This window comes from Pelophylax lessonae, assembly GCF_965119305.1.
Source record: "Pelophylax lessonae genome assembly, chromosome: 3".
In the NCBI taxonomy this organism is placed as follows: domain Eukaryota; kingdom Metazoa; phylum Chordata; class Amphibia; order Anura; family Ranidae; genus Pelophylax; species Pelophylax lessonae.
The window spans coordinates 393,507,377-393,532,153 of NC_138770.1; the positions used below are offsets into that span (position 1 = coordinate 393,507,377).

The following is a 24,777-nucleotide window of genomic DNA, read 5'->3' on the forward strand; positions in this document are numbered from 1 at the left end:
AACTAAGGCAGCCATCAAAGCAAAAGGAATGTAAGCTGAAAAAAATATAAAATAAAAAGTTATTGTATTCACTAAGGATGCACCTAAATTTTAGCAGATGAAACATAGCGACCGAAAAATTGGATTTTTGACTTACCATAAAATTCATTTCTCTGATGTTCATTAACGGACACAGCGCCTGAGTCTTCTTAACAATTGGGTTATACTGCCCCCTACAGGAGTAGGACACTAGGCAGGAAAAAGCTTTACTACGCCTATGGGCAGTCCCAGGGGGTATACACTCACACTCCGCTATAGGCACTCAGTTTTTTTACAAGCAGTGTCAGAAGAAAGCCAACTCCACAGAGGGGTGAGTGCTGTGTCCCTCAATGAACATCAGAGAATTGGATTTTACTGTTAAGTCAAAAATCACATTTTCTCTTTCGTTCATTGACGGACACGGCTCCTGATTCTTCCTAACCATTGGTACATCTCAAAGCAGTGTTAAACATGAGGGTTGGTAAAAAAAGCAAAAAAAGATTCCCAAGGCTAGCTAACCATAGCCAATCAGGTAACATGGAGCTCAACCTAAAAAATATGGAGCTCACCTGAAAAAACAATACACCCTCAAAGAGGACCAGGTCTTCTAAACAGCAGCCTGCAAATACTTGCGCCAAAAGAAGCATCCGCAGATGCCAACGCATCCACTTTTTTTAAACTGATGATGGAAGGCCCAGGAGGCACTAAGCACTCAAGTAGATTGTGCCTTAACAGAGAAAGGGGGAACCTGAACCCTAATTGAATGGGCCTGAATCACTGTTTGTCTAATCCATCTGGAAATGGTCGCAGCAGAAATGGCCAACCCTTTTCAAGGTCCAACCGTGAGTACAAATAGTGAGTCTGACTTCCTAAAAGACTCCGTAGCTGCCAGGTACACCCAGATTGCCTGAACCACATCCAGGGAATGCAGAGCAATATTGTTGAACAACAGAAGCTGAATTGCCTCCTGCAATTACTGGAGTTTTTGCAGAGGAAGCAACACTCTGGCTAAATCCACCAGATAGTCCAGCTTTGTGGACGGAACCAGAGCAGACAACTGAAGGTTCAGAATCCAACTGAACTCCCTCAAAGATCACAGCGTAATCTCCAAGGTGTCCATCAGAGCAGTTGGAGACTCTGCTCGCAGAAGAACGTCCAGGTACCCCAGTACCGCGATCCCCCACTGATGCAACAATTCTAGCACCGGGGCCAAAACTTTGTGAAGACCCGAGGAGCAGAGGTGAGACCAAAAGTTAAGCACCACAAACTGATAATGCTCCCCGCCCAAGGCAAAGCGGAGGAAGCCACATATTGGAATGTGAAGGTAGGCGTCCTTGATGTCGATAGAAGTGAGAAAATCCCCCAGATGTAGGGAAGCCACTACCGTGCGAATGGACTTCATTAGGAACTTCTGTACCCGCACCAAACAGTTTAGTGCCTTGAGGTCCAGAATTGGACATGCCTTGCCTTCCTTCCAAGGAACTGTAAACAGGTTTGAGTAAAACCCCTGAAAACATTCCAAAGCCGGAACAATCACCCCATGAAATGACAAGTTTTCCACAGCCCCAAAGTGACCCCGTAAGTGATCTATGAACAAGTGCAGGTTGGAAGGGAAGAACCTTTCCGGAGGAAAAGACCGAAACTCGTTCTTGTAGCCGGACCGAATTACTTTGTGGACCCACTTAAACTGTACCAGAGAGGTCCACGGATCGGAAATCAGCAAAGACGTCCCCCCACCCCAGATGTGGTTAAGGGCGCCCCTTCATACAGAGGAAGCCCTGTCCGCAGGTCTGGAAGAGCCCCTCGTGGCTTGCCAAACCAGGTCCTCTTGAAACCTCCAGGGGAGGCCCTGAAGGACTTTTATCCCCAAACAGGCGATCCCCCACAAAGGGGAGATCAGAAGAGGCCTTCTTAGAAGTCTGGTCAGCAGACCAGCATTGTCAGCCAGATAAGACACCGTAGGACCACAGCCTAAAATCGAAGAAGCTGCATCCAAAGAGGCATCGCAGATAAACTGTAGCCCCTGGATCAACTAATTTGCCAGCTCCGCAAAAGGCAGGAGGAAGCAGTTTTCCCTACAGGTCCCGGCATAAAAGTTTAGCCCACTCGTCAGAGTTTGTGACACTAGGGCAATAGTAAATACCGGCCTAAGCCGAACCAGCCATTGTGAAACTTTAAAGGCCAAGGACTCCTGAACCAGAATTAAGATAGCTATATTGAACCTGGAAACCACTACAGGTGGGACCGTCCACTTTTTAAGTAGGGAATCCTTATAAGGTTACCGCAAAACGCTTAGGGACTACAAGAGTGCGTTTTGGACAACCCCACTGTTATGGGACATTGTTGTCAAAGTAAGCGAGAAAGGGGAACACCCCCGCCACAGTGGAGGACCTGTGGTGCCAAAAGGGACTGGCACCTCCGATGCAGCATCTCTGCCAGGTTTAAAATGTCACGCTTTGACACAATCAGTGCATCCACCAGCGCCTTTTCATGCACGGCTAGAGGAGGAAACATCCTCACTGTCTTGAGCACTTAGGGTGCGTGGACGCAGAACCAGTAGGGTAGCTCGCATTCACGGCGGACACTATATACTAAGGTCACCCGAAAATAATAATCAGGGGAGGGCCGCTGACTGCGATCCTGCAAGGGGGACACCGACCCAGGGTCCATGAATGAACCACGTACCGGACCCAGCAAAAAACAAGGGGGGGGGGTCGCTCTCCGAGCCCCTCCATAGAGGCAAAAAAAGGGCCGCCCGTTGTGACGCAGACGCACAGGCAGGGTATACTGATAGTCCCGCAGCGCTAAAAGTGGTAGGTGCCCTGCACAATAATTGCAGCATAGTTGCCATCAAAAATTCAACTGCCTCCACAGCCCCACCCCTTCCAAGGGAGGTGCCAAGCTGGCTGCATGGCCTAGTCGTATGCGCCCTCATGAGACGTTTAACTTGCAGGCCAGTCCCCGTCCACTGGGGCTATGTCGCGGCTGACCTAGCGAGGAGCTGAGGCCTGCTGGGACATTACATTTCTGTCCATCCAACGCCGCCAGGTGGCATCTCAGTGGTGCCCTGGTAAAGATCTGGGAGGAAATACCCCAGGACACCATCCATCATCTCATTAGGAGCATGCCCGCCGTTGTCAGGCATGCATACAAGCATGTGGGTACCACACAAACTACTGAGCACCATTTTGAGTTGCTGCAATACCATTTCAGCAAAATGGACTAGCCTGCTGCATCATTTTTTCACTTTAATTTTTGGAGTGTCTGAATTCAGCGGTGTGTAGGTTGATAAATTTAATTTCCATCAAACAATATGGCATCCTTTCGTTCCCAACACATTACCCAGTCCATAGCAGTACAGATATCCAGCATGAGATTTTTCCCCATTTGAGATCTGATGTGTTTTTTTTTTTTTTCCAAAACAGTGAGGTTTATTGAAACTTTTGGTACAATACAAAAATAAACCGTGCATTGAAACTTCGATCATAGTCATAATACACAGGGGTACAAGAATACAAATATTCACAGTGATTAACACTTAGAAACAGAACAGACATAGTAAAAAAAATAAGGCAGTAGTCAGTTACTTTCTTTCGGCCCAACACTCGAGCAAACAATATTGGTTTAACAGGGACGGTCAGCATAAAGCAGTTACCTACTTCACTACTGAGCCGTATCAGGGCACTGCACCCATTTGTCCCAAATCTTGTTGAACTTCTGAGGGCACCCCCTATGTTTATATAAAAGTTTATGAAATGGGATGACACTATTAATTTCCTTAATCCACAATCCTAAAGTAGGAGGAGTAGGTCTCATCCACCGTCTGGCTATCAATTTACGTGCTATAAACAAGGTTTCCTGGAGAAATATGACAGTGGATTTGGGCATCTCTCCATCCGGATAGACCCCCAGGAGACACTCCTTAGGAGAGAGTTGTAGAGGAGACCCCATTTTGTCATGCAGAAATGTGACTACCTGTTGCCATAGAGTCTGTAATTGGGGACAGCTCCACAGTAGATGAAAGGAGGAAGCATCAGGGTCTCCGCACATAGGACAAGATGGGACCAAGTCAGGGTGATATTTGGACAGTCTTAGTGGGGTGAGATAAGCCTGGTGTAATATAAAGGTCTGGGTTAGGCGATCCGACAGTTTTGGCGACACTCTGCGGCACGTCTCCAGGGCATCCTCCCATTCCTCATCCTCCATGGCCCCCACACTGCGCTCCCAGCGGGTCTTAAGTGCAAAAGCCATAGTGGTCGAAGAAGGTGTGTGGAGCTCAGAGTAAAACATGGAAATGAGGTGACTGGGTTCTGTACTTTTAACAATCTCAAGGGTGGTAATCGATTCCATCTCAGGAGGGCCGTCAGGGAATTGAGATCTATAGGCATGGGAGAGCTGTAAGTATCTGTAGTGCATGGGGCCCTGGAGCGCAAACTGGTTTCGCAGGGTCTCGTAAGACCGTAGACCAGTGGTCGTGGAGATATGGCTAAGGAGAAGAATACCCCTCCCACTCCATACCGACAGGTCAGGGATGGATAGGAACTCACGCGATGTACTATTATGCCACAGAGGGGTAAATGTGTGGAATGGAGGGCACCGAAGCCTGGACGCCACCACCTCCCAGATCCGACAATAGTGATATAGAAGAGATCTGGGGCACAGGGGCTCCGGCGAGCCCCTGACGCCCCTAAGGATAACTAGAAGGGGGTCCCCGAGGGGATGAGCCCACCCAGGGCAGAGCAGGGTCAAGAAGCGCTCTCTATCCGTTTTATCTATGTGAAAGAACTGGGACAACTGAGCTGCCAGATAGTACAGATTAAAATCCGGCAGGGCCAACCCCCCTAGATTTGTAGGATTCTTGAGCTTGCGCCAGGAGATCTTGTGCCGGTTAGCACCCCAAACAAAGGTCTTGAGGAGTGATTCCATCTGCTTAAACAGCCTGAGTGGCAGATAAATAGGAGAGTGCCATACAGCATAGAGAATTTTGGGAAGGAGAACCATTTTAATTAAATTGACTCTACCCATCACTCCCAGAGGTAATTTGGACCATACTTGAATTTTAGCCTTAAGCAGAGGGAACAAGGGTTGAACGTTATCCGGGACATAATCTGCTGAGCTAGCTGTCACTTGAATCCCTAAGTATTTAATGCGGGATACACATTGTAGGGCCGGGTTTGCGGGGGCGATCGCCTGCGGGCTCTCGTCAAGTGGAAGAATTTGTGACTTATCCCAGTTTATCTGAAAACCGGAGAATCGTCCGTACCGTTCAATTAAAGAAAGGGCTGTGAGCAGGGATTCTCGAGAGTCCTCCAAATACAACAAAGTGTCATCAGCATACATGCTGATTTTCTCCTCTAGCGGTCCCCTACGTAGGCCACGAATCCCGGGATGTGCTCTAATGGCCATCGCCAGGGGTTCCGCGGCCAGGGCATACAGCAGGGGGGAGAGGGGGCACCCCTGTCGAGTGCCACGGGATAAAGGGAAGGCGGTCGACTGCCAGCCGTTGGCCAGGACCCTAGCTACCGGGGCGCTATATAGAAGTTTGACCCACTTAATAAAATTAGGTTCAAAGCCGTATCGGTCCAGGCAGGTCCATAGGAATGGCCACTCTACCGAGTCGAATGCTTTAGCTGTGTCCAAGGAGACCACCACCCTGCCACCCATTCCGTCGTGTTGTGCCTGGAGATTCATGAATAACCGGCGAAGGTTAAATGAGGTGTTCCTCCCAGGCATGAACCTGGCCTGGTCCGAGTGTATGAGCGAAAGGATCACCTTGTTAAGACGGAGGGATAAAATTTTCGCAAGGATTTTAGTGTCTACTGGGAGCAAAGAGATGGGACGGTAAGACTCTGGGGCGTGTAAGTCTTTGCCCGGCTTGGGGATGAGCACAATTAACGCCTCCCGCATAGAAGGGGGCAGGGCTGCATCTCTGAACAGGGATTGAAACAAAGCCAATAATTTAGGAGAAAGGAGTTCCGAATATTGGGAGAAGAACTCAATCGGGACGCCGTCTAGGCCGGGGGCCTTAGATCTAGGGAACTTGGACACGGCTGCTGCAATCTCCTCCACAGAAATGGGTGCCTCGAGGGTCGCCAACTGGTCGGATGTCAAAGTGGGAAAGTCAATAGAGTCCAGAAAGTCATGCATGTCAGTGCAGTCAGCAGGGGCCTTAGAGGTGTAAAGTGTACTAAAAAATGATCGGAAACACTGTGTCACCGCAGCAGGATCAGTGATCTCATTACCCAGGTCATCCTTTAAAGTAATAACTACCGGGGGCCTATCCTCACAATGGACTAAATATGCGAGGAGTTTCCCCGCCCGCTCTCCATGTGCAAACAGATTCTGCTTCTGAAAAAACATCTTAGATTTCGCCTTCTCATATTCAAGTTGGGAAAGGACTTTAGAGGTCAATTTATACTGGGATTCATGTGTCGGAGTCGGGTCCGCCATAAAGGCCTGTTCAGCTTCAATTAGATTTGTCGTTGCCCTGGAGATCTCCTCGGCAGCCCGCGCTCTAACAGCTTTGATTTTGGAAATCATAGTGGATCTGGCGAACAGTTTAAATGCCTCCCACACCGCAGCCGGGGAGGCAGTGCCCTCATTATCAGAGAAGAATTGTGTCCAGGTCCCCTCAATGTCGTTCCCATCAGACACCAAGGGGAGCCAGGCGGGATTCAGGCGCCAGGCCGGGGGAGGTCTATTGCAGGGCAAGGACAACAGTATCCAAAAAGGGCAGTGATCAGACAGAGTCCGTGGGGCGAAGCCCGCCGCCAGTAACCTGGGGAGCAGGGTTCGAGACAACAATATCAGATCAATGCGTGACATAGAATGGTGTGCAGTCGAGAAGCAGGAGTACGCACGCTGAGCGGGGTATTTGCTGCGCCAGGAGTCGGCCAAACCAAAGCTCTCCAACAATCGGGAGAACCTGGTCGGGGACGACCCCGGCGGCGCCTGGGAGGCGCCACCGGATCTATCCAGACCCGAGTCCATCACATTGTTAAAGTCGCCCAGCCAGATCACCGGGGCCCCCGGGCATTGTGCCATAAACGCCAATCCCTCCATTATTACCACAGTAGAGTAAGGGGGGGGGGGCACATAGAAAGCCATCAGCAGCATCAATTCCCCATAGACTGACGTTTTGAGAAAAACATATCTACCCATTGGGTCAACCCGAGATCCTAGGAGCTGGAAATGTACCGATTTGGCCACCAGAAGCGCCACACCCCTGGAGTGCGAGCTATATGCTGAGTGCTGCACCCAGCCAACCCAGGGCCGTTTGAGAGACTGCTGTACGCGGCCCTCCAAATGTGTCTCCACCAGTACTATAATGTCAGCCCGGACACGGCGTAAAACATTAAAGACAGCCGTCCGTTTAATCTTATCGCGCATACCCCTGACATTCCACGTCAACAATTTCAATGCGGCCATGGCAGGGGTAATACAGAGCGTGGAGCGGAGGCTCCCAGGATCTCAGGCAATAAGGCCACAGAACTAACAATTCCACGGTCATACACTAGCATTAATAAACGGCAGCAAAAGAGCAGGCAGTTATTACTTGAGGTCAATGTGCATAGAACAGAAACAGTATAGAGATTGTACCAAATATAAACTGTAAACAATGGTAATACCCCAATCCCCCCTCCCTGCCCTGCACCAACCCCAACTTGTGCGGGCATGTTCCCAAACAAGCGCCTCAACCAGAACAGGCCCACATGCGACTGGTAAAGAGCAAAATCAGGAGGCCAGGGACCCCCAGGATAGTCAGCAAAAATACAGCAAAATACAACTAGGATAAGCAAGGGGGCCCGGGGGCCCAGGTCCAACAGAAGTCGCAAGGGGCAACAGGGGAGTTGGGCACAAACACACGCCTGAGCGGGTGTAGGGGGCGAAAACCAACAGGTGTATCGCTGGGTAGCAAAGCCTATGGGCAGGTGGAAATCCATAGGAAGAGAACAGAAAAGTCAGTTCCATCTGTGGAGCTAGGACGCTCCGCCGGTCAAACACATGAGCAGCAGTTCAGGGAAATGAGGGGGGAGGGGGGGAAGGGGGATGCAAAGTCTTGAGTTCCGCAGGATCTACAAAACCCCCTCCACCTCTGCAGCAGTGAAAGGCATAGGCAATCAGGGAGAAAGTATCATGAAGTCGCCAGGGCAAGGTGGTCAGGCCCTAGCTTCCAGTCCTTCTAACCAGGAGATGGCGGCTTCCGGATCCTCAAAGAAGTGGGCTCGGTCCTCACCCTCCACTCTAAGACGGGCCGGGTACAACATAGAGTATTTGATATTCTTGATACGCAGCCTGCGTTTGACCTCCAAAAAGCTCTTGCGGCGCCTCTGGACCTCAGCAGAGAAGTCGGGGAAAATCGCTATTTTGTGATTTCCAAATGGAATGTTCCCCTTAACTCTGGCCAGGCGTAATATGGCATCCCTGTCCCGATAGTTCAGGAATTTAGCGATGAATGTGCGGGGGGGTGCACCCTGAGGGGGGGGGGGGGACGCCCTGAGAGGCGATGTGCACGTTCCACAACAAAAGTGGGTGAGAAGGATTCTCTGCCATATGTCTGAGTGAGCAATTGTTCCAAATAGGATGAGGGGTCTGCACCTTCAGAGCCCTCCGGGAGGCCAATGGTTCGCAGGTTACAGCGGCGCAGCCTATTCTCCATGTCATCTTGTTTTTGAAGGATAAGGTGTACTTGTTGCTGCAGCCTGTCTGAGGAGCTTTGCAATGGGGGGAGGGAGTCTTCCACCTCGCTAATTCTGTGTTCAGCCTCACCAACTCTGTCCCTTAGCTTCTGCATATCCTGACGCATCAATGATATATCTACCTTCACCTCCTCGATTTTAGTTGTCAGCATGGTCTGGCAAGTGGCAATCGCTTCCAATACCTTGGATGTAGCAGGGCTCTCAGGCTCCTCCACCACGAGCGACGGGCCGGCGCCATCTTGGATCGGGGCCTCCTTCTCCAGCCTCCGGAATGCAGCTAGTTTTGCCGCAGCTTCAGAGCCTTTCTTCGGCGGAGACATGCGGAGGTCGGTGCCGCGGGTGTGTGGGAGGTGAAGGGAGGATTATCGTGCCCGAAGGGCTGCAGGATTAGCGGTAAAGGATATCGGTCCGGCGGAGCTCCTCTCACACACGTCCTCTTACATGCTGCGCCAGGCCACGCCCCCATATGATGTGTTTTTAAAGTGTTCCTTTTATTTTTTTTAGCAGTATATACACCCAGCCCGTGACACAGATGGTCGCAGAGATGGGGTAAACCCAAGCACCCCCCTGGCGCTGCCCCTGGATCAGGGTGTGCCCAGGCACAGCCTATGCCTATGACTAGCCCACTCTCAATCCAGTGTGACTCACACTGGATGACAGAGAGCGAGTGCACGCTGGATTGAGAGAGTGGGCTCACGCTGGATGACACACACTGTGTGAGCCTGCTCTTGGTCATCCTGCGCCCCTCTAAATGGTGTGCCTGGGGAGACCACACCGGTTGCCCCACCCCCCAGGCAACGCTACTGCAAAGACATTGATTGAAATGGACAACATGCCCATGGAAATCAAATTGGAGAAATAATGAAAAAAGGACAGGAACTTCAGGTGCTTGCAACAGGACCACAGGTTTAGAGACAATAGATATTAGTACTTTCCCCCTATAAATATCTAACAGCTATGCTGAATTAGAGGCAGTTAACTAATCTTACCCTCTCTACTCCGCGCCATTATAATTAGCTGGCATATAACATTAACCATTTCCTGGAGCAGAGCTGGACATTTCTTCAAGATAAACTGCTGATCTGCAAGACCAAAAACCAGAAAGATTAGCATAAATGCTCCAAACCAATGGTTCACTAATTCTGCAAAAAAAAAAAAAAAAGTCTAGGACTACCTTCTTTTAGGGTCTCTGGTATTTGCATTCGTGATAAATGAGCCAGTAAAAGCACCCTTGCCTTAAGACTGTAGGGGCAGGTGAGTGGAGGTTCATTTTTCTTTAGATTGATGCCACCAATCTCTCTTATTAGCTTAAAAAAAAAAGAAAAAAAAACATGTACAATGTTAGCAAAACCAATACACATGATTTTATAAGGCAACATATTCTCATAATATTTATGTTTAATATTACCTGAGGTATTAGTACATTATCTGCAGGTCTGCTTGTGGCATCCTTATTATACTGTGGGTCAAATTCTGATGCTCCTGCTAACACCATAATTAGGCCTAATAAAAAAAAAAAAAAAAAAAAAAAAAAAAAAAAAGAAGTAGAGATTGAATTACAAGTGCAGGCCATGAATGAACTACACACTGCAAAGTAATGCAGTCCTCTCAAATAAATCTTCAGTGAACAATTGCTATATGTCCGCCAAGCTTTATTTTGACACAGTTTCTTATTTGTATACTTTAGAATGGCCGTCATTGTGTTAGCTGCTGCTTGAAACAGAGTGAGCCAAATCTCAATACAATTATAATGACTATTCGTTAAACAAAAAATTATTTTAGTGCCCAATAGGCTTGGGACGGTATCAGATTTTCATGCTGCGATTAATTGATTAGGGTTTTGCCACGGTATACGGTATTATCACGGTATTCAATTATTAAATTTAAATTATTAAATTTCCACCTCACTTCAATTTCATTGCTGAATTTAGGGGCTTTGGTTCACTTATGCACATTATTATATAGTCAGTCAGTACAGACTCTGTGAACCAGGCCTAAAATAGGTCATCAAGCAGTGTCTGGCCTAACTGGTGATAACTGGTCCTGGCGCTCGGCTCCGATCCGATGGCCTGGTCATTAAGAGGGCAAATCCTTGTGGTCAAGAAGTGGTTAAACCTGAAGGAGGTGTTGTTTATAAATTACTTTACTATTGCTTTAGGCCTGGTTCACATGTATGCGGGTTGGTGGTTCACATGTATGCGGGTTGGTGGTTCACATGTATGCGGGTTAGCGGTTCACATGTATGCGGGTTAGCGGCCCACATTTGCACAGGCATAGCAGCTCATTGATTTGAACGGGCTGCTATGCCCTCATTTTCCGCAGAAAAAAGGTGCATGCAGCATTTTTTTAAAATTCAGTGGCCTTGAAATCTATCCTGCTTTTGCACCATGCGACTAACCTGCAGTTCCTGCTCTGGCAAGCTTTCTGCATTTTTTGTATACGTGGGCACGGCATTTAAAAACAGTTTGCGTGTGCAGCAACTGCAGGTAAGTCGCATGGTGCAAAAGAAGGATGGATTTCATGGCCACTGCATTTTTTTAAATTCTGCATGCACCTTTTTTCAGCTGAAAACGCAGGCATAGCAGCTCAAGCCCATTCACATCAATGGGCTGCTATGCCTGTGCAAATGTGGGCCCCCAACCTGCATACATGTGAACCAGGCCTAAAGCAATAGTAAAGTCATTAATTGGTTAAATCTGCAGGAGGACCGGTGTTTTTATCTTGATTTGCCCCTTTAAAGACCAGGCCATTGGATCAGAGCGCCAGGACCAGTCATCACCAGGTAGGCCAGACACTGCTTGATGGCTATATACTAATGTAATGTGGGCTGCTATGCGTGTGTGTATGTATATATATATATATATATATATATATATATATATATAATATATTAGAGCTGCACGATTCTGGCCAAAATGAGAATCACGATTTTTTAGCTTGGAATAAAGATCACGATTCTCTCACGATTCTCTGTGTAACAAAAAAAAAAATTGGGATAACTTTACTGTTACGTTTTTTTTTTTTTTTTTATTCATTTTACTGAATAAAGTCTACTCAAGTCTATTAATTGCGGTTGAAAGACTGCTGCGCAAATACAGTGTGACATAAAATATTACAACAATCGCCATTTTTTTCTGTAGGGTCTCTGCTAAAAAAAATATATAAAATGTTTGGGGGTTCTAAGTACTTTTCTAGCAAAAAAAAAACTGATTTTAACTTGCAAGCAACAAGTGTCAGATAAAGGTCCAGTCTTTAAGAGGTTAAACTTCCTTTCTCCCTGGCAGAGGGAAGGAAAAGATACAATGTAAACATTTTTGTTTATAGTTAGGAGACTTATGCTAGCCATACACGCACAGAATTTCGGCCGGGAATATTCTTTGAAAATTCTTTGAACATTCTTTGAACATTCTTTGAACATTCTTTGAATAGACGAATGTCGTTCGAAAATTGTCTTTTGCTTTTAACATTTCATTTTAAAATGAATGTAATTTCTGAACGATTACCACATACACTGCCCGAAAATTCGTTGATCGAGAAAAATTTTCCCTTCTGCCCCTACGAATTTTCCCGTTGCTGCAGTCGAAAAAGGACATCGATTTAACCCCACTAACGATTAGAAAATCAAACGAATTTTCTTGAAACGAAAATTTCCGGACGAAAATCTATACGTGTATGGCCAGCATTAGGCTCCGTTCACATCTAGGCGTTTTGGGGCGTTTTTGGGGCGTTTTTCTGCTCTAGGATCAGCTCTCAAAACGCCCAACAAGACAAATCCTATTCATTTCAATGGCCCCTGTTCACATCTGAGCGTTTTGACGCTGTATACAAAACGCCCAACGCTCAAAAAAGTACATGAGCTTCTTTTTGGGCAGATTACAGGCGTTTTCCATTGATCTCTATTCAATCTAAAAACGCCTGCACAAAAATCGCGGTAAAAATCGCGGTAAAAAACGCCGCAAAAATCGCGGTAAAAAACGCGCGAAAAACGCTACGCTCAGGTGTGAATGTAGCCTCAATGCTGAAAGGCTTAGCTGTGTGAGTGAATGAGTCATCCAGCTCACTGAAATGTATCAATTCACAAGTCAGACCCAGGAGCAGATAAACTCGGTATTTTAAAAATGCCACAATAACAATACCGTGGCTATGCAATACCGCGATATATCGAATTACCGAAAACCGGCATATGTCTAGTGCCCAATAGTGCCCAATAGATGGCTTAGTAGATCAATTATGGCAACTGATTTGAGCTTGAATCAATGTCGGTTGTCATACACACAGTTTGCAACATTTAATACTATGTTTAAAATCTTAAAAATAATTGGGAAATCATCAGAGATCCCAGCCAATATATGAACATATAAGGAAAGACTGGTCTAGGTATTCACATATGTAAATGTGATACTATACAATTAGAACACCTGTAGAAAAATCCGCGCTTAGGATAAAAAACTAGAAATCAATTAAGGCTGCTGCCCACTTCAGAAAGGGAAGCATCAAATGTATGAATAAAGAAGGAAGTGATTGGCGCTGCCGGATAAGTGTCAGGTAATGGGAAATAAAAATTGGATTACTTAATGGTGGTTGATCACTCCTCAAAAGTGTTACCTGGTGGTTTTGTAGAAAAATTGCACAGTATAGAAAGTAGAGAATATATATGTATAGTTTCCTAGTTAAAATTGGGTAGTGATTGAATAAGAGCTTAAAATTAAAATGTATGTGCATCCATGTTGGGTAAAAACAAACAATTCAAGTAATATAAATGTGGTATAGGTAGTCCAATGCGTAGTAAAAGGTATAAAGGTGATGCACAAATGGCGGTGTGCGTGTTACTGTAAGGAAATATATAGATAAAAGTATGTGCAGACCCAAGACTAAACGTGTGCAAATCTAGCGGAGAGCGTGACCAAATCACTTCCGTCTAACGATCCCGAGGCTCGGAACGCACATCCGGCGGTTGGCACGCACGCTAATCCCAGGCGTGCACCGCGAGAGAGGAAGTTGCGGCTCCTATGCCAGACGGACGCGCTACCTGTTGATATTTTTTGTGAGTACATGTCTATTTTTATTGAAATAAAAAGTTTTTAAGCGATTCTTCACTATTGGAGGCTTCTTTTCCTTTTTTATACCCGGGGATTGTACTGGATATTTCCCTAATTTACTGATGCCGTAAGCCAAACACCTACTTTATTGCGGAGTGGAATCGAGTTCAGGGAGGAAGGATAGGAGAAGTGACCAGGTTCCTGGTGTATGGGAGCGATCCCCAATATCGACCCGCTACTCACCCCTGTAGGGGTACTTGAATCTGGTAAGCGCAGGACCCCAGGAGAAGGGGAGCACCCTACCTTCCGCCCACTCACTGCACTCCGGGCCATAGAGAAAACAGCACTTTAACAATTTCTATATGGACTATACATCTTTAGGACTTTTTGGATTCACTCACCAACTTTGATTGCATGACACCTGGATTTAATCGGTTTTGTCTTTATATAGTGACATTTATTTATTTTGCGGAGTTTGCACAGTTTCACCTTCTAAAGCTGCACTGCTGCATCCATGTATGGGCAGCTATATCTGTTTCTTTTATTGAACTCCCACCGTATATTCACCACTGAAGCTATATATACACCTTATGTGTATGAGTATATACTTTCATCTTGTTTACCAATAAGGCATATTTTCCATTTACCTGTATTTAAAACTGCAAAGTATTTCTTCACCTTGGTATTTATATGCACATTACCACTTATTTTTTTATACACATATGTTTATATGCACATAGATAGCGGATTTGCACACACCTGGATATACATTTATTTATTTTGTTGGACCTGCATGATTTTATTGCCGGTTCTCCACATATATTACGGTTAGCGGATTTGCACCTATTTGGTAACATATTTATTTATTTATTTTGTCATAAGCTACACAGGTTTATTGCAGATTTTGCACATATTTATTCGTCACCTTATTTACACCCATTGGGTAGTATATTTATTTATACCGCTAGATTTGCACACGTTTAGTCTTGGGTCTGCACATACTTTTATCTATAGATTTCCTTACAGTAACACGCACACCGCCATTTGTGCATCACCTTTATACCTTTTACTACGCATTGGACTACCTATACCACATTTATATTACTTGAATTGTTTATGTTTTTACCCAACATGGATGCACATACATTTTAATTTTAAGCTCTTATTCAATCACTACTAGAGTTGAGCGGACACCTGGATGTCCGTGTTCGGCAGGTTCGGCCGAACTTTAAAAAAAAGTCCGGGTCCGTGTCCCGGACTTTTGCCGAACTTTTCCCGGACACTGAACCCCATTGAAGTCAATGGGGACCCGAACTTTCAGGCACTAAAATGGCTCTAAAACACCAATGGAAAGGGCTAGAGTGCTGCAAATGGCAGCAAAACGTAGTTAAGAGCATGGCAAGTGCTCTGCAAACAAAAGTGGATAGGGAAATCACTTAAAACAAAAAAAAAAACAGAAAAATAAAACAATTTTCTTCATCTGTGAAGGACGAGGCCCATATGGGAGTAGGAGAGAGGTTGAGGTGGTGGTGGATGTGGCGGTCTCAAAGGCCCCTAGGGCACATAGCATTATCGCTCTGTTTGCCAGTGAGGAGATGGGAAAGATCTCCCTCGGACCTGCTCTGCTCTATTTCTCTTTGCCAGCAGGGAGAGTAAATGTATCGGGGCCATGTACATGTAGGCAAACACATGCATGTGTATTTCAACTTTGGGGTGCACACCCTAATGCAATAGGCTGCGCACACCTATGGGCGGTGTAGGTGGAAGCGGCGGTGGAGGAGGACCAGGGCCGGATTAAGAGCATCATGGGCTTGGTGCTGAGGATTGTGAAGGGCCTTAAGGGCCGTGCCTTGGCATGCACCCAGAGGAGGAAGGGTGCAGCCATGCATGCCTAATTCAACATGGGATGCTGTCTCTGAAGCCCATAAAACACATCCATGCATCGGCAACTGTCCCTCCTTGTCCAGCCTTCGTGCTGTGTGGGGAGGTTCTGAGGGAGCTGCCTGGGGAAGCGAGCATAGAAGCCAGACTTCTGTGTTTACAAGTGACAGAAGAGCGGTAACCGTGAATATGGCCAACCCGGGGCCTATATAAAAAGGTAGGGGCCTGGAGCTGCAGCTCCAATAGCCCCTACGTTAATCTGGCCCTGAGGAGGACGAGGTAGCCAACACTGCTTCTTTTCACAAATTTTAATTGAGGGTACACCCCAAAAGAGTGAGAAAGAGCAAAAATAGAACAATGGCTGGGTAAGGTCGGTATCCATCGCTATTCTGCACAAGGTACGGAAAAGTCCCGTGGGATCCATGCCTGGTTCATTTTAATGAACGTGAGCTTGTCCACATTGTCTCTGGACAGGCGGCTGCGCTTGTCTGTGATAACGCCCCCAGCCGTGCTAAATACCCGTTCAGATAATACACTGGCTGCAGGGCACGCCAGCACCTCCAAGGCGTAAAGGGCAAGCTCAGGCCATGTGCCCAATTTGGAGACCCAGAAGTTGAAGGGGGCAGACCCGTCATTCACTACATGTAGGCGTGTGCACACATACTGCTCCACCATGTTGGTAAAATGCTGCCTCCTGCTAAGACGTTCCATATGAGCTGCTGGTGCTGCTGTTTGTTGTGGCGTGCTGACAAAGCGTTTCCACATTTTGGCCATGCTAACCCTGCCTTCTGAGGTGCTGGCGGTGCCCTGGTTGCGTTGGCGACCTCTTCCTCTTCCTCCTCCTCCTCTGCCTTGTGCTTCCACTGTGGCCCCGCTGTCAGGTGGGAATGCCAGCAGCATCGCGTCTACCAGAGTGCGCTTGTACTTGCGCATCTTGTGATCGCGCTCCAGTGAGTGAATTAAGGACGGTACGTTGTCCTTGTAACGGGGATCCAGTAGCGTGGCCACCCAGTAATCAGCACAAGTTAGAATGTGGGCAACTCTGCGGTCGTTGTGGAGACACTGCAGCATGTAATCGCTCATGTGTGCCAGGCTGCCCAGAGGCAACGAAAGGCTGTCCTCTGTGGGAGGTGTATCGTCTGTGTCCTCTGTATCCCCCCAGCCACGCACCAGTGATGGCCATGAGCTGGCCTGGGTGCCACCCTGCTGTGAACATGGTTCTATCTCCTCCTCCAGAACTGTGCCCCTGCTGGACAATTGTGTCCCTGGCGTTTGTGTGTGCAGGAACCCACCCTCGGAGCCCCTTGTGAATGACTGCCCTGAAAGCCTTGGAAATGTTACCTCTTCATCCTCCTCCTCCTCCTCATCCTGTGCCACATCCTCTTCCATCATCGCCCGAATTGTTTTTTCAAGGAGGCATAGAAGTGGGATAGTTAAGCTGACAACGGCGTCATCGGCACTGGCCATGTTGGTGGAGTACTCAAAACAGCGCAACAAGGCACACAGGTCTCGCATGGAGGCCCAGTTATTGGTGGTGAAGTGGTGCTGTTCCGCAGAGCGACTCACGCGTGCGTGCTGCAGCTGAAACTCCACTATGGCCTGCTGCTGCTCGCACAGTCTTTCCAGCATGTGCAAGGTGGAGTTCCACCTTGTGGGCACGTCACATATGAGGCGGTGAGCGGGAAGGCCGAAGTTACGATGCAGCGCTGACAGGCGAGCAGCAGCAGCAGGGTGAGAACGCCGAAAGTGCGCACAGACGGCCCGCACTTTCTGCAGCAGCTCTGACATATCGGGGTAGTTTTTAAGGAACCTCTGCACCACCAAATTCAGCACATGCGCCAGGCAAGGGATGTGCGTCAAACCGGCTAGGCCCAGAGCTGCTATGAGATTTCGCCCGTTATCGCACACCACTAGGCCAGGCTTGAGGCTCGCTGGCAGCAACCACTCATTTGTCTGCTGTTCCATGCTCCTCCACAACTCCTGCGCGGTGTGTGGTTTTTCCCCCAAACAGGCAAGTTTTAAAACTGCCTGCTGTCGTTTACCCATGGCCGTGCTGAAGTTGGTGAAGGTGTTACGCTGTCCGGATGAGGAGGCGGTAGAGGATGAGGAAGCGGAGTAGGAGGAGTTAGGAACAGGAGGCAAACTGAAGCGCCCTGCAATCCTCGGTGGTGGAAGGACATGCGCCAAATTGCTATCCGCCTCAGGCCCATCCGCCACTGCATTTACCCAGTGTGCCGTTAGGGAGATATAAACGCCCCTGACCGTGCTTACTGGTCCACGTATCGGTAGTTAGGTGGACCTTGCTACAGATGGCGTTGCGCAGTGCACACCTGATTTTTTCCCCCCACTTGGTTGTGCAGGGAAGGGATGGCTTGCATGGAAAAGTAGTGGCGGCTGGGCACGACGTACTGTGGGACAGCCACTGACATAAGGTTTTTAAAACTGTGCGTCTCCACAAGACGGAATGACAGCATTTCAAAGGCCAAGAATTTTGAAATGCTGGCATTCAGGGCCAGGGATCGCGGGTGGGTAGGGGGGTACTTCCTCTTCCTCTCAAGTGTTTGGGAGATGGAAAGCTGAATGCTTCCACGGGACATTGTGGAGATGGTTGGTGACCCAGGTGGTGGTGTTGCTGACAGATCGTCTGTTTGCGGGGTGGCAGGTGCCAGTATCACTACAGATGTGGCTGGAGCGGCCGAGACTGCAGCAGAAGAGGAAGCAGGATGAGCCAGAGACGTTTCTTGGTTTTGAAGGTGTCTACTCCACTGCAGCTCATGCTTTGCACTTAGATGCCTGATCATGCAGGTTGTGCTCAGGTTGAGAAGGTTTTTGCCTCGCTTCAGGCTCTGATTGCACAGGGTGCAAACCACTCGTGTCCTGTCATCAGCACATTTTCTAAAGAACTTCCACGCTAGAGAACTCCTTTGAGCTGGCTTTGGTGCGCTCGTTCCCTTGCTGCATTGGGCAGTAGCAGGCGTAGTGTCTAGGGCACGGCCGCTCCGCTTCTGCACCCTGCTCCCTCTTCCGCTGTGCTGGTGGCTCTGTGTGACCACCGCCTCTTCCTCCAAACTACTCAGGTCACCTGCATGACCTTCATTCCATGTAAGGTCGAGGACCTCATCGTCCTCCACATCATCTTCCACCCAGTCTTCACCCGTGCCCTCCTTGTCGGTCTCCAAAATTCTGAACGCTGCAGCAGTTGGCACCTGCGTTTCGTCATCATCGGAGACGTGCTGCGATGGTCCTTGCATGTACTCATCTTGAGAAATAAGTGGTTGGGCATCGCTGCACTCAATCTCTTCCACTTCTGGGGCAGGGCCAGGTGGATGGCCCTGGGAAACCCTGCTGACAGAGTCCTCAAAAAGAAGAAGACTGCTGTATGGCTTGGGGCTCAGACTGCTTGCCTGATTTGCAAGGGGGTGAGGTGAAAGACGGTTGGACATCGGCTGCAGGTGCCAACTCTGACCTTTCTGCAGTAGACTGGGTGGGAGACAATGTGAAGGAACTGGAGGCACTGTCAGCAGCAAACCAATCTACTATCGCCTCTACGTGTTCTGGCATCATCACTTCTAGAGGCGTATGATGCCCTACCAAATACTGATGCAGGTTCTGTCGCCTACTAACACTTGAGGAAGGTGTTTCACTTGTGCGTGTAGCTGGCACAGATCGACCACGTCCTCTCCTTGCAACAGGAGCTCTACCAGCAGCACCACGGCCCCTATTTGACGGTCTCCTCATATTTCTGTAATTTAAGATCTTGCCCTAGAAAGGTGTTTATTGAATAGCGGAACAAAAAGACAACAGTATCGCACGGGTGTATCTCACAGTCAAATATGCAAACTATGCCGCAATTTAATGTTTTTTACCCTAAAAGGGTGTATATTGAATAGCGGAATAGGAAAAAGGATAAAAAACGGTGTATCTCACACGTACAAACAAAGACTAGGCCCTGATTAAAATTTTTTGTACCCTAAAGGGAGGATGAGGAAGAGGAGTAGGAGGAGTTGGGAACAGGAGGCAAACTGAAGCGCCCTGCAATCCTCGGCGGTAGAAGGAGATGCGCCAAACAAATTTAAAAAGGTGTATCTCACATGTACCGATACAGACTATCCCGCAATTTAATTTTTTACACTCAAACAGGGTGTATATTGAATAGCGGAATAGGACAAATTTTACAAAACGGTGTATCTCACACGTACAAACACAATCTAGGCCCCGATTACAATTTTTTGTACCCTAAAGGCAGGATGAGGAGTAGGAGGAGTTCGGAACAGGCAGGAGGCAGACTGAAGCACCCTCAAATCCTCGGCAGTATGAGATGCGCCCCAAAAATTGGAAAGGTATCTCACACGTACCGACACAGACTATCCCGCAATTTAATTGTTTATACCCAAAGGTTTTTATTGAATAGCGGAATAGAAAATATGATCAAAAAATGTATATATCTCACACGTACACAACCAGACTAGGCCCCAATTACTATTGTTTGTACCCCTAAAGGCAGGATGAGGAGTAGGAGGAGTTTGGAACAGGCAGCACCCTCAAATCTTCAGAAGTATGAGATGAACCCCAAAAACTTGGAAAGGTGTATCTCACACGTACCAACACAGACTATCCCGCAATTTAATTGATACCCAAAGGTTTTTATTGAATAGCGGAATAGAAAATATGATATAAGATTGGTGTGATTTATCAATAGCACATGATGTGAACAGCAGTGTCTTATATCATTCAGCTCTGCTGCAGGCCACAATTTAATTTTTTTTAACCCAAGGCTGTATATTGAATAGTGGAATAGAAAAAAAGTGTATGATTTTTGAAACCACTCAATAATAGCACATGTGAACTGAACACTGAACACAGCAGTGTATGATCAGAGTCAGCACAGCACAGCTGAAGGACAAACGCTGCACACAGTGACTGATAGAAAAAGACTTTTCTCCCTCCTCCTCAGTGGGCAAAAAAGATTGTGTTCACTGCACCCCACACACAGCAAAATCGATGTGGACCACTGACACCTGCCTATCTCCAGCCTCTCCCTAAAAGGATTGATAAGATCGGTCACTGCAAACCCCCCCACACAGCAATATCGATTGTAGAACACACTGTCTGACCCTAAAAATCAGCAGCCTCTCTCCCTAAAAGGATTGATAAGATCGGTCACTGCAAACCCCACCCCACACAGCAATATCGATTGTAGAACACACTGTCTGACCCTAAAAATCAGCAGCCTCTCTCCCGAAAAGGATTGATAAGATCGTAGATCGGTCAGTGCAAACCCCACCCCACACAGCAAAATCGATCGTAGAAAACTGACCCTAAAAATCAGCAGCCTCGCCCTAAAATGCCTACACAACTCGCCCTGCCTAACACACTCCGACCTGTCCCTCAATTCTATGCGGACACAAATGAGTTTTGCCTGCCTGTCTGTCCCTAATCAGCAGCCAGCACGTATAAGGTGTGCTCTGTCCCTGAACTACACAGCAGAATGACGCCGCAGCGGCGCTGGCTCGAACTTATAAAGACTTGGTCACATGCTTCAGATGGCCAATCACAGCTACTAATACATTTGTAGGCATGGCTGGGATGGCTTAAGGCACACCAGTTAAACGCTTGTTGATTGGCTGTTGAAAGCCAACCATGAAAAGCGCGCCAATGCATACAAAACCCAGAAATAAAACGACCGAACATGGATTTTTACCCGAATATACATTAAAGTTTTCGGATCCGTGTTCGGGTAACAAAAATCCAATTATTCGGTATGAACACGTATAATACAGTCCGTGTTCGCTCAACCCTAACCACTACCCAATTTTAACTAGGAAACTATACATATATATTCTCTACTTTCTATACTGTGCAATTTTTCTACAAAACCACCAGGTAACACTTTTGAGGAGTGATCAACCACCATTAAGTAATCCAATTTTTATTTCCCATTACCTGACACTTATCCGGCAGCGCCAATCACTTCCTTCTTTATTCACACCTGTTTACCTGGGCTATGGAGGAAAAAAGGACTGGACTGTTGCTCAGTGGTCCAAAGTCCTCTTTTTAGATAAAAGTAAATTTTGCAATTTATTTGGAAATCAAGGTCCCAGAAACCGGAGGAAAAGTGGAGAAGCACAGAATCAAAGTTGTATAAGGTCCAGTGTGAAGTTTCCAGAGTCCGTGAGGATTTGGGGAAGATTTGAAGGAGGGATGTAATCTGCTCTTGTTGGTCCACTGTGTTTTATCAAGTCCAAAGTCAACGCAGCCCAGGAAATTCTAAAGCACTTCATGCTTCCCTCTGCTGATCAGCTTTATTTAATTTTCCAGCGGGACTTGGCATCTGTCCACCCTACCAAAAGTACCAATACCTGGTTTAATGATCATGGTATCACTGTGCTTGATTGGCCAGCAAACTCGTCTGACTTAAACCCCATAGAGAATTTGTGGGAAATTGTCAAGGAGGAAGATGAGACACCAGACCCAACAATGCAGATGAGCTGAAGGCCGCTATCAAAGCAACCTGGGCTTCCATAACACCTCAGCAGTGGCACAGACTGATCCCATCCATGCCACGCCGCACATATGCAGCAATTTATGCAAAAAGGAGTTCCGACCAATTATTGAGTGCATACTTTATTGTACATGGACATATTTTTCAGTTTTACAACATTTCTGTAATAAAACCCCTTTTTTTTTTTTTAATTGGTCTTTTGTAATATTCTAATTTTCTGAGATACTGCATTTTGGGTTCTTACTAGCTGTAAGCCATAATTATTAAAAATAAAATAAATTCTTAAAGTGTATCACTCTATGTGTAATGAATCTATATAAATTTAGGAGTTTCACTTTTTACATTGAATTACTGAAATAAAAATACATTTTTGATATTCACATTTTTTTAAGTTGCACCTGTACATACTCACACAGTTGAACATGCCAAATATTTTCAAGTATTTGCTCAATGAAAAAACACCATTTAAAATACTGGAGTGTTAAAGTTACATTTTCTTGCAACACCATTACTACACATAAGGTGGTATACCAATACAAATGAAATAAACCTGCACATTCACAACATAAAATTAAATCCCTTCAAAAAAAAAAAAAAAAAAAAAAAAACATGAAGCAGGCTCACTCCTATGCATTAACAACTTTACTCACGTTTCATATCCATGTTCCTCGTCTTATACACAAAATAGGTGTAGATCTGAGTGGTACGGATGAGGATCTGATCACCACTATAACGAATTGATTTATACCACCATGAACCCTGAAACAGCAAATTTTTTTATATATTTATAAAGAATGTTATATACTATTTACCACCATGCATATACAGCGCTTCACTTTTGCCACATTTTGTTATGTTACAGCGTTAGTCCAAAATGGATAAAATTCATTATTTTCCTCAAAATTCTACAAACAATACCCCACAATGACCATGTGAAAGAAGTTTATTTTGAAGTTTGAAATCTTAGCAAATTCATTCAAAATAAATAAACAAATCCTATGTACAATAAGTATTCACAGCCTTTGCCATGACACTCAAAATTGAGCTCAGGTGCATCCTGTTTCCACTTATCATCCTTGATATGTGTCTACAATTTGATTGTTGTCCACCTGTGGTAAATGCAGTTGATTAGACAGGATTTGGAAAGGCACACCCCTGTCTATACAAGGTCCCACAGTTAACCACTTGCCGACCGCCGCCCGACTATATACGGCGGCGGTCAGCCCCTTCCAGGCAAAGTGACGTACCGGTACGTCACTAGCCTGGGAGCGAATAGGGGGAGAGCGCGCGTCGCCGGAGGCGCGCTCCCACCCCCGCTCGTACCCTAAGAAGCCCACGCATGTGACCGGCGGACCCGATGTCTGCCGGTCCCTCACGATCGTCGGGTGGAGGGAGAAAGGCAGGCGGCTAATGTAAACAAAGCCGCCTGTCATTCTTCCCTGTGTAAAAGCACAGATCACTCTGTCCTGCTATGTAGGACAGTTGATCTGTGCTGTTACACACACAGCCACATCCAATCACAGTAACAAACACGCCCCTACGGACACACTTAACCCCTTCCCTCCCAGTGTATATTTTATAGTAACAGTGCATATGTATAGCACTGATTACTGTAGGAATGTCACTGGTACCCCCAAAAGTGTCAAAAATGTCAGTCAAGGGTCCGATCTGTCCTCCGCAATGTCGCAGTTCCGCAAAAAAAAAAAAAAAAAAAAAAAAAAAAAAAAAAAAAAAAACACAGATCGCCGCCATTACTCGTATTAAAAAAAAAAAAAAAAAAAAAGACAAAAATCTTTCCCTTAGTTAGTAAACGCAATAACTTTTGCTCAAAGCAATCAAAATACGCTTTTTGCGATTTTTTTAGCAAACATATGTAGCAGAAAACAAATTGGCCTAATATGTTAAAAAAATTTTGATTTTTACATTTTTTTGGGGGGGGGGGGGGCATTTCATATAAAAAAATTTGAAAAATATCATTTTTGCAAAATTGTCGCTTTTTTTGTTTATAGCGCGTGATCAAAGAAGAAAAAAAAAAAAAAAAAAAAAAAAACACCGCACAGGTGATCAAATACCACCAAAAGAAAGCTCTGTTTGTGGGAAAAAAAGGACGTCAAATTCGTTTGGGTACAGCGTCGCACGACCGCGCAATTGTCCGTTAAATTCACGCAGTGCCGAATCACAAAATAGGCCCTGGTCAGGAAGGGGGTAAAATCTTCCGGGGCTTAAGTGGTTAACAGTGCATGTCAGAGAACAAACCAAGCCATAAAGTCCAAGGACTAGTCTGTAGACCTCTGTGACAGGATTGTATAGAGGCACAGATCTAGGGAACAGGACAGAAAAATTTATGCAGCACTTAAGGTCCCAATGAGCACAGTGGCCTCTATCATTCATAAATGGAAGAAGCTTAGAACCACCAGGACTCTTCCTAGAGTGGGCCGTCTTGCCAAACTGAGCGATTGGGGAGAAGGGCCTTAAGTCATGGAGGTGACCAAGAACCCTATGGTCACTCTGACAGAGCTGCACCGTTTCTCTGTGGAGAGAGGAGAACCTTCCAGAAGAACAACACTCTCTGCAGCACTCCACCAATCAGGCCTGAATGGTAGAGTAGCCAGACGGAACCCACTGCCCAGTAAAAAGT

At 46.5% G+C, this 24,777-nt stretch overlaps 1 protein-coding gene across 1 annotated transcript in view; it reads right to left on the reverse strand.

The window, feature by feature from the left end:
• The window catches only part of SEC63 (SEC63 homolog, protein translocation regulator), a 105,901-nt gene that overhangs the window by 51,820 nt on the left and 29,304 nt on the right, over window positions 1–24,777 (reverse strand). The window contains exons 8-11 of the mRNA XM_082249927.1: window positions 22,790–22,898; window positions 10,126–10,220; window positions 9,892–10,024; window positions 9,707–9,799 (exon numbers count right to left, since the gene is read on the reverse strand). Coding sequence (XP_082106053.1) covers window positions 9,707–9,799; window positions 9,892–10,024; window positions 10,126–10,220; window positions 22,790–22,898 — 430 coding nt within the window. The remainder of the gene's footprint in view (window positions 1–9,706; window positions 9,800–9,891; window positions 10,025–10,125; window positions 10,221–22,789; window positions 22,899–24,777) is intronic.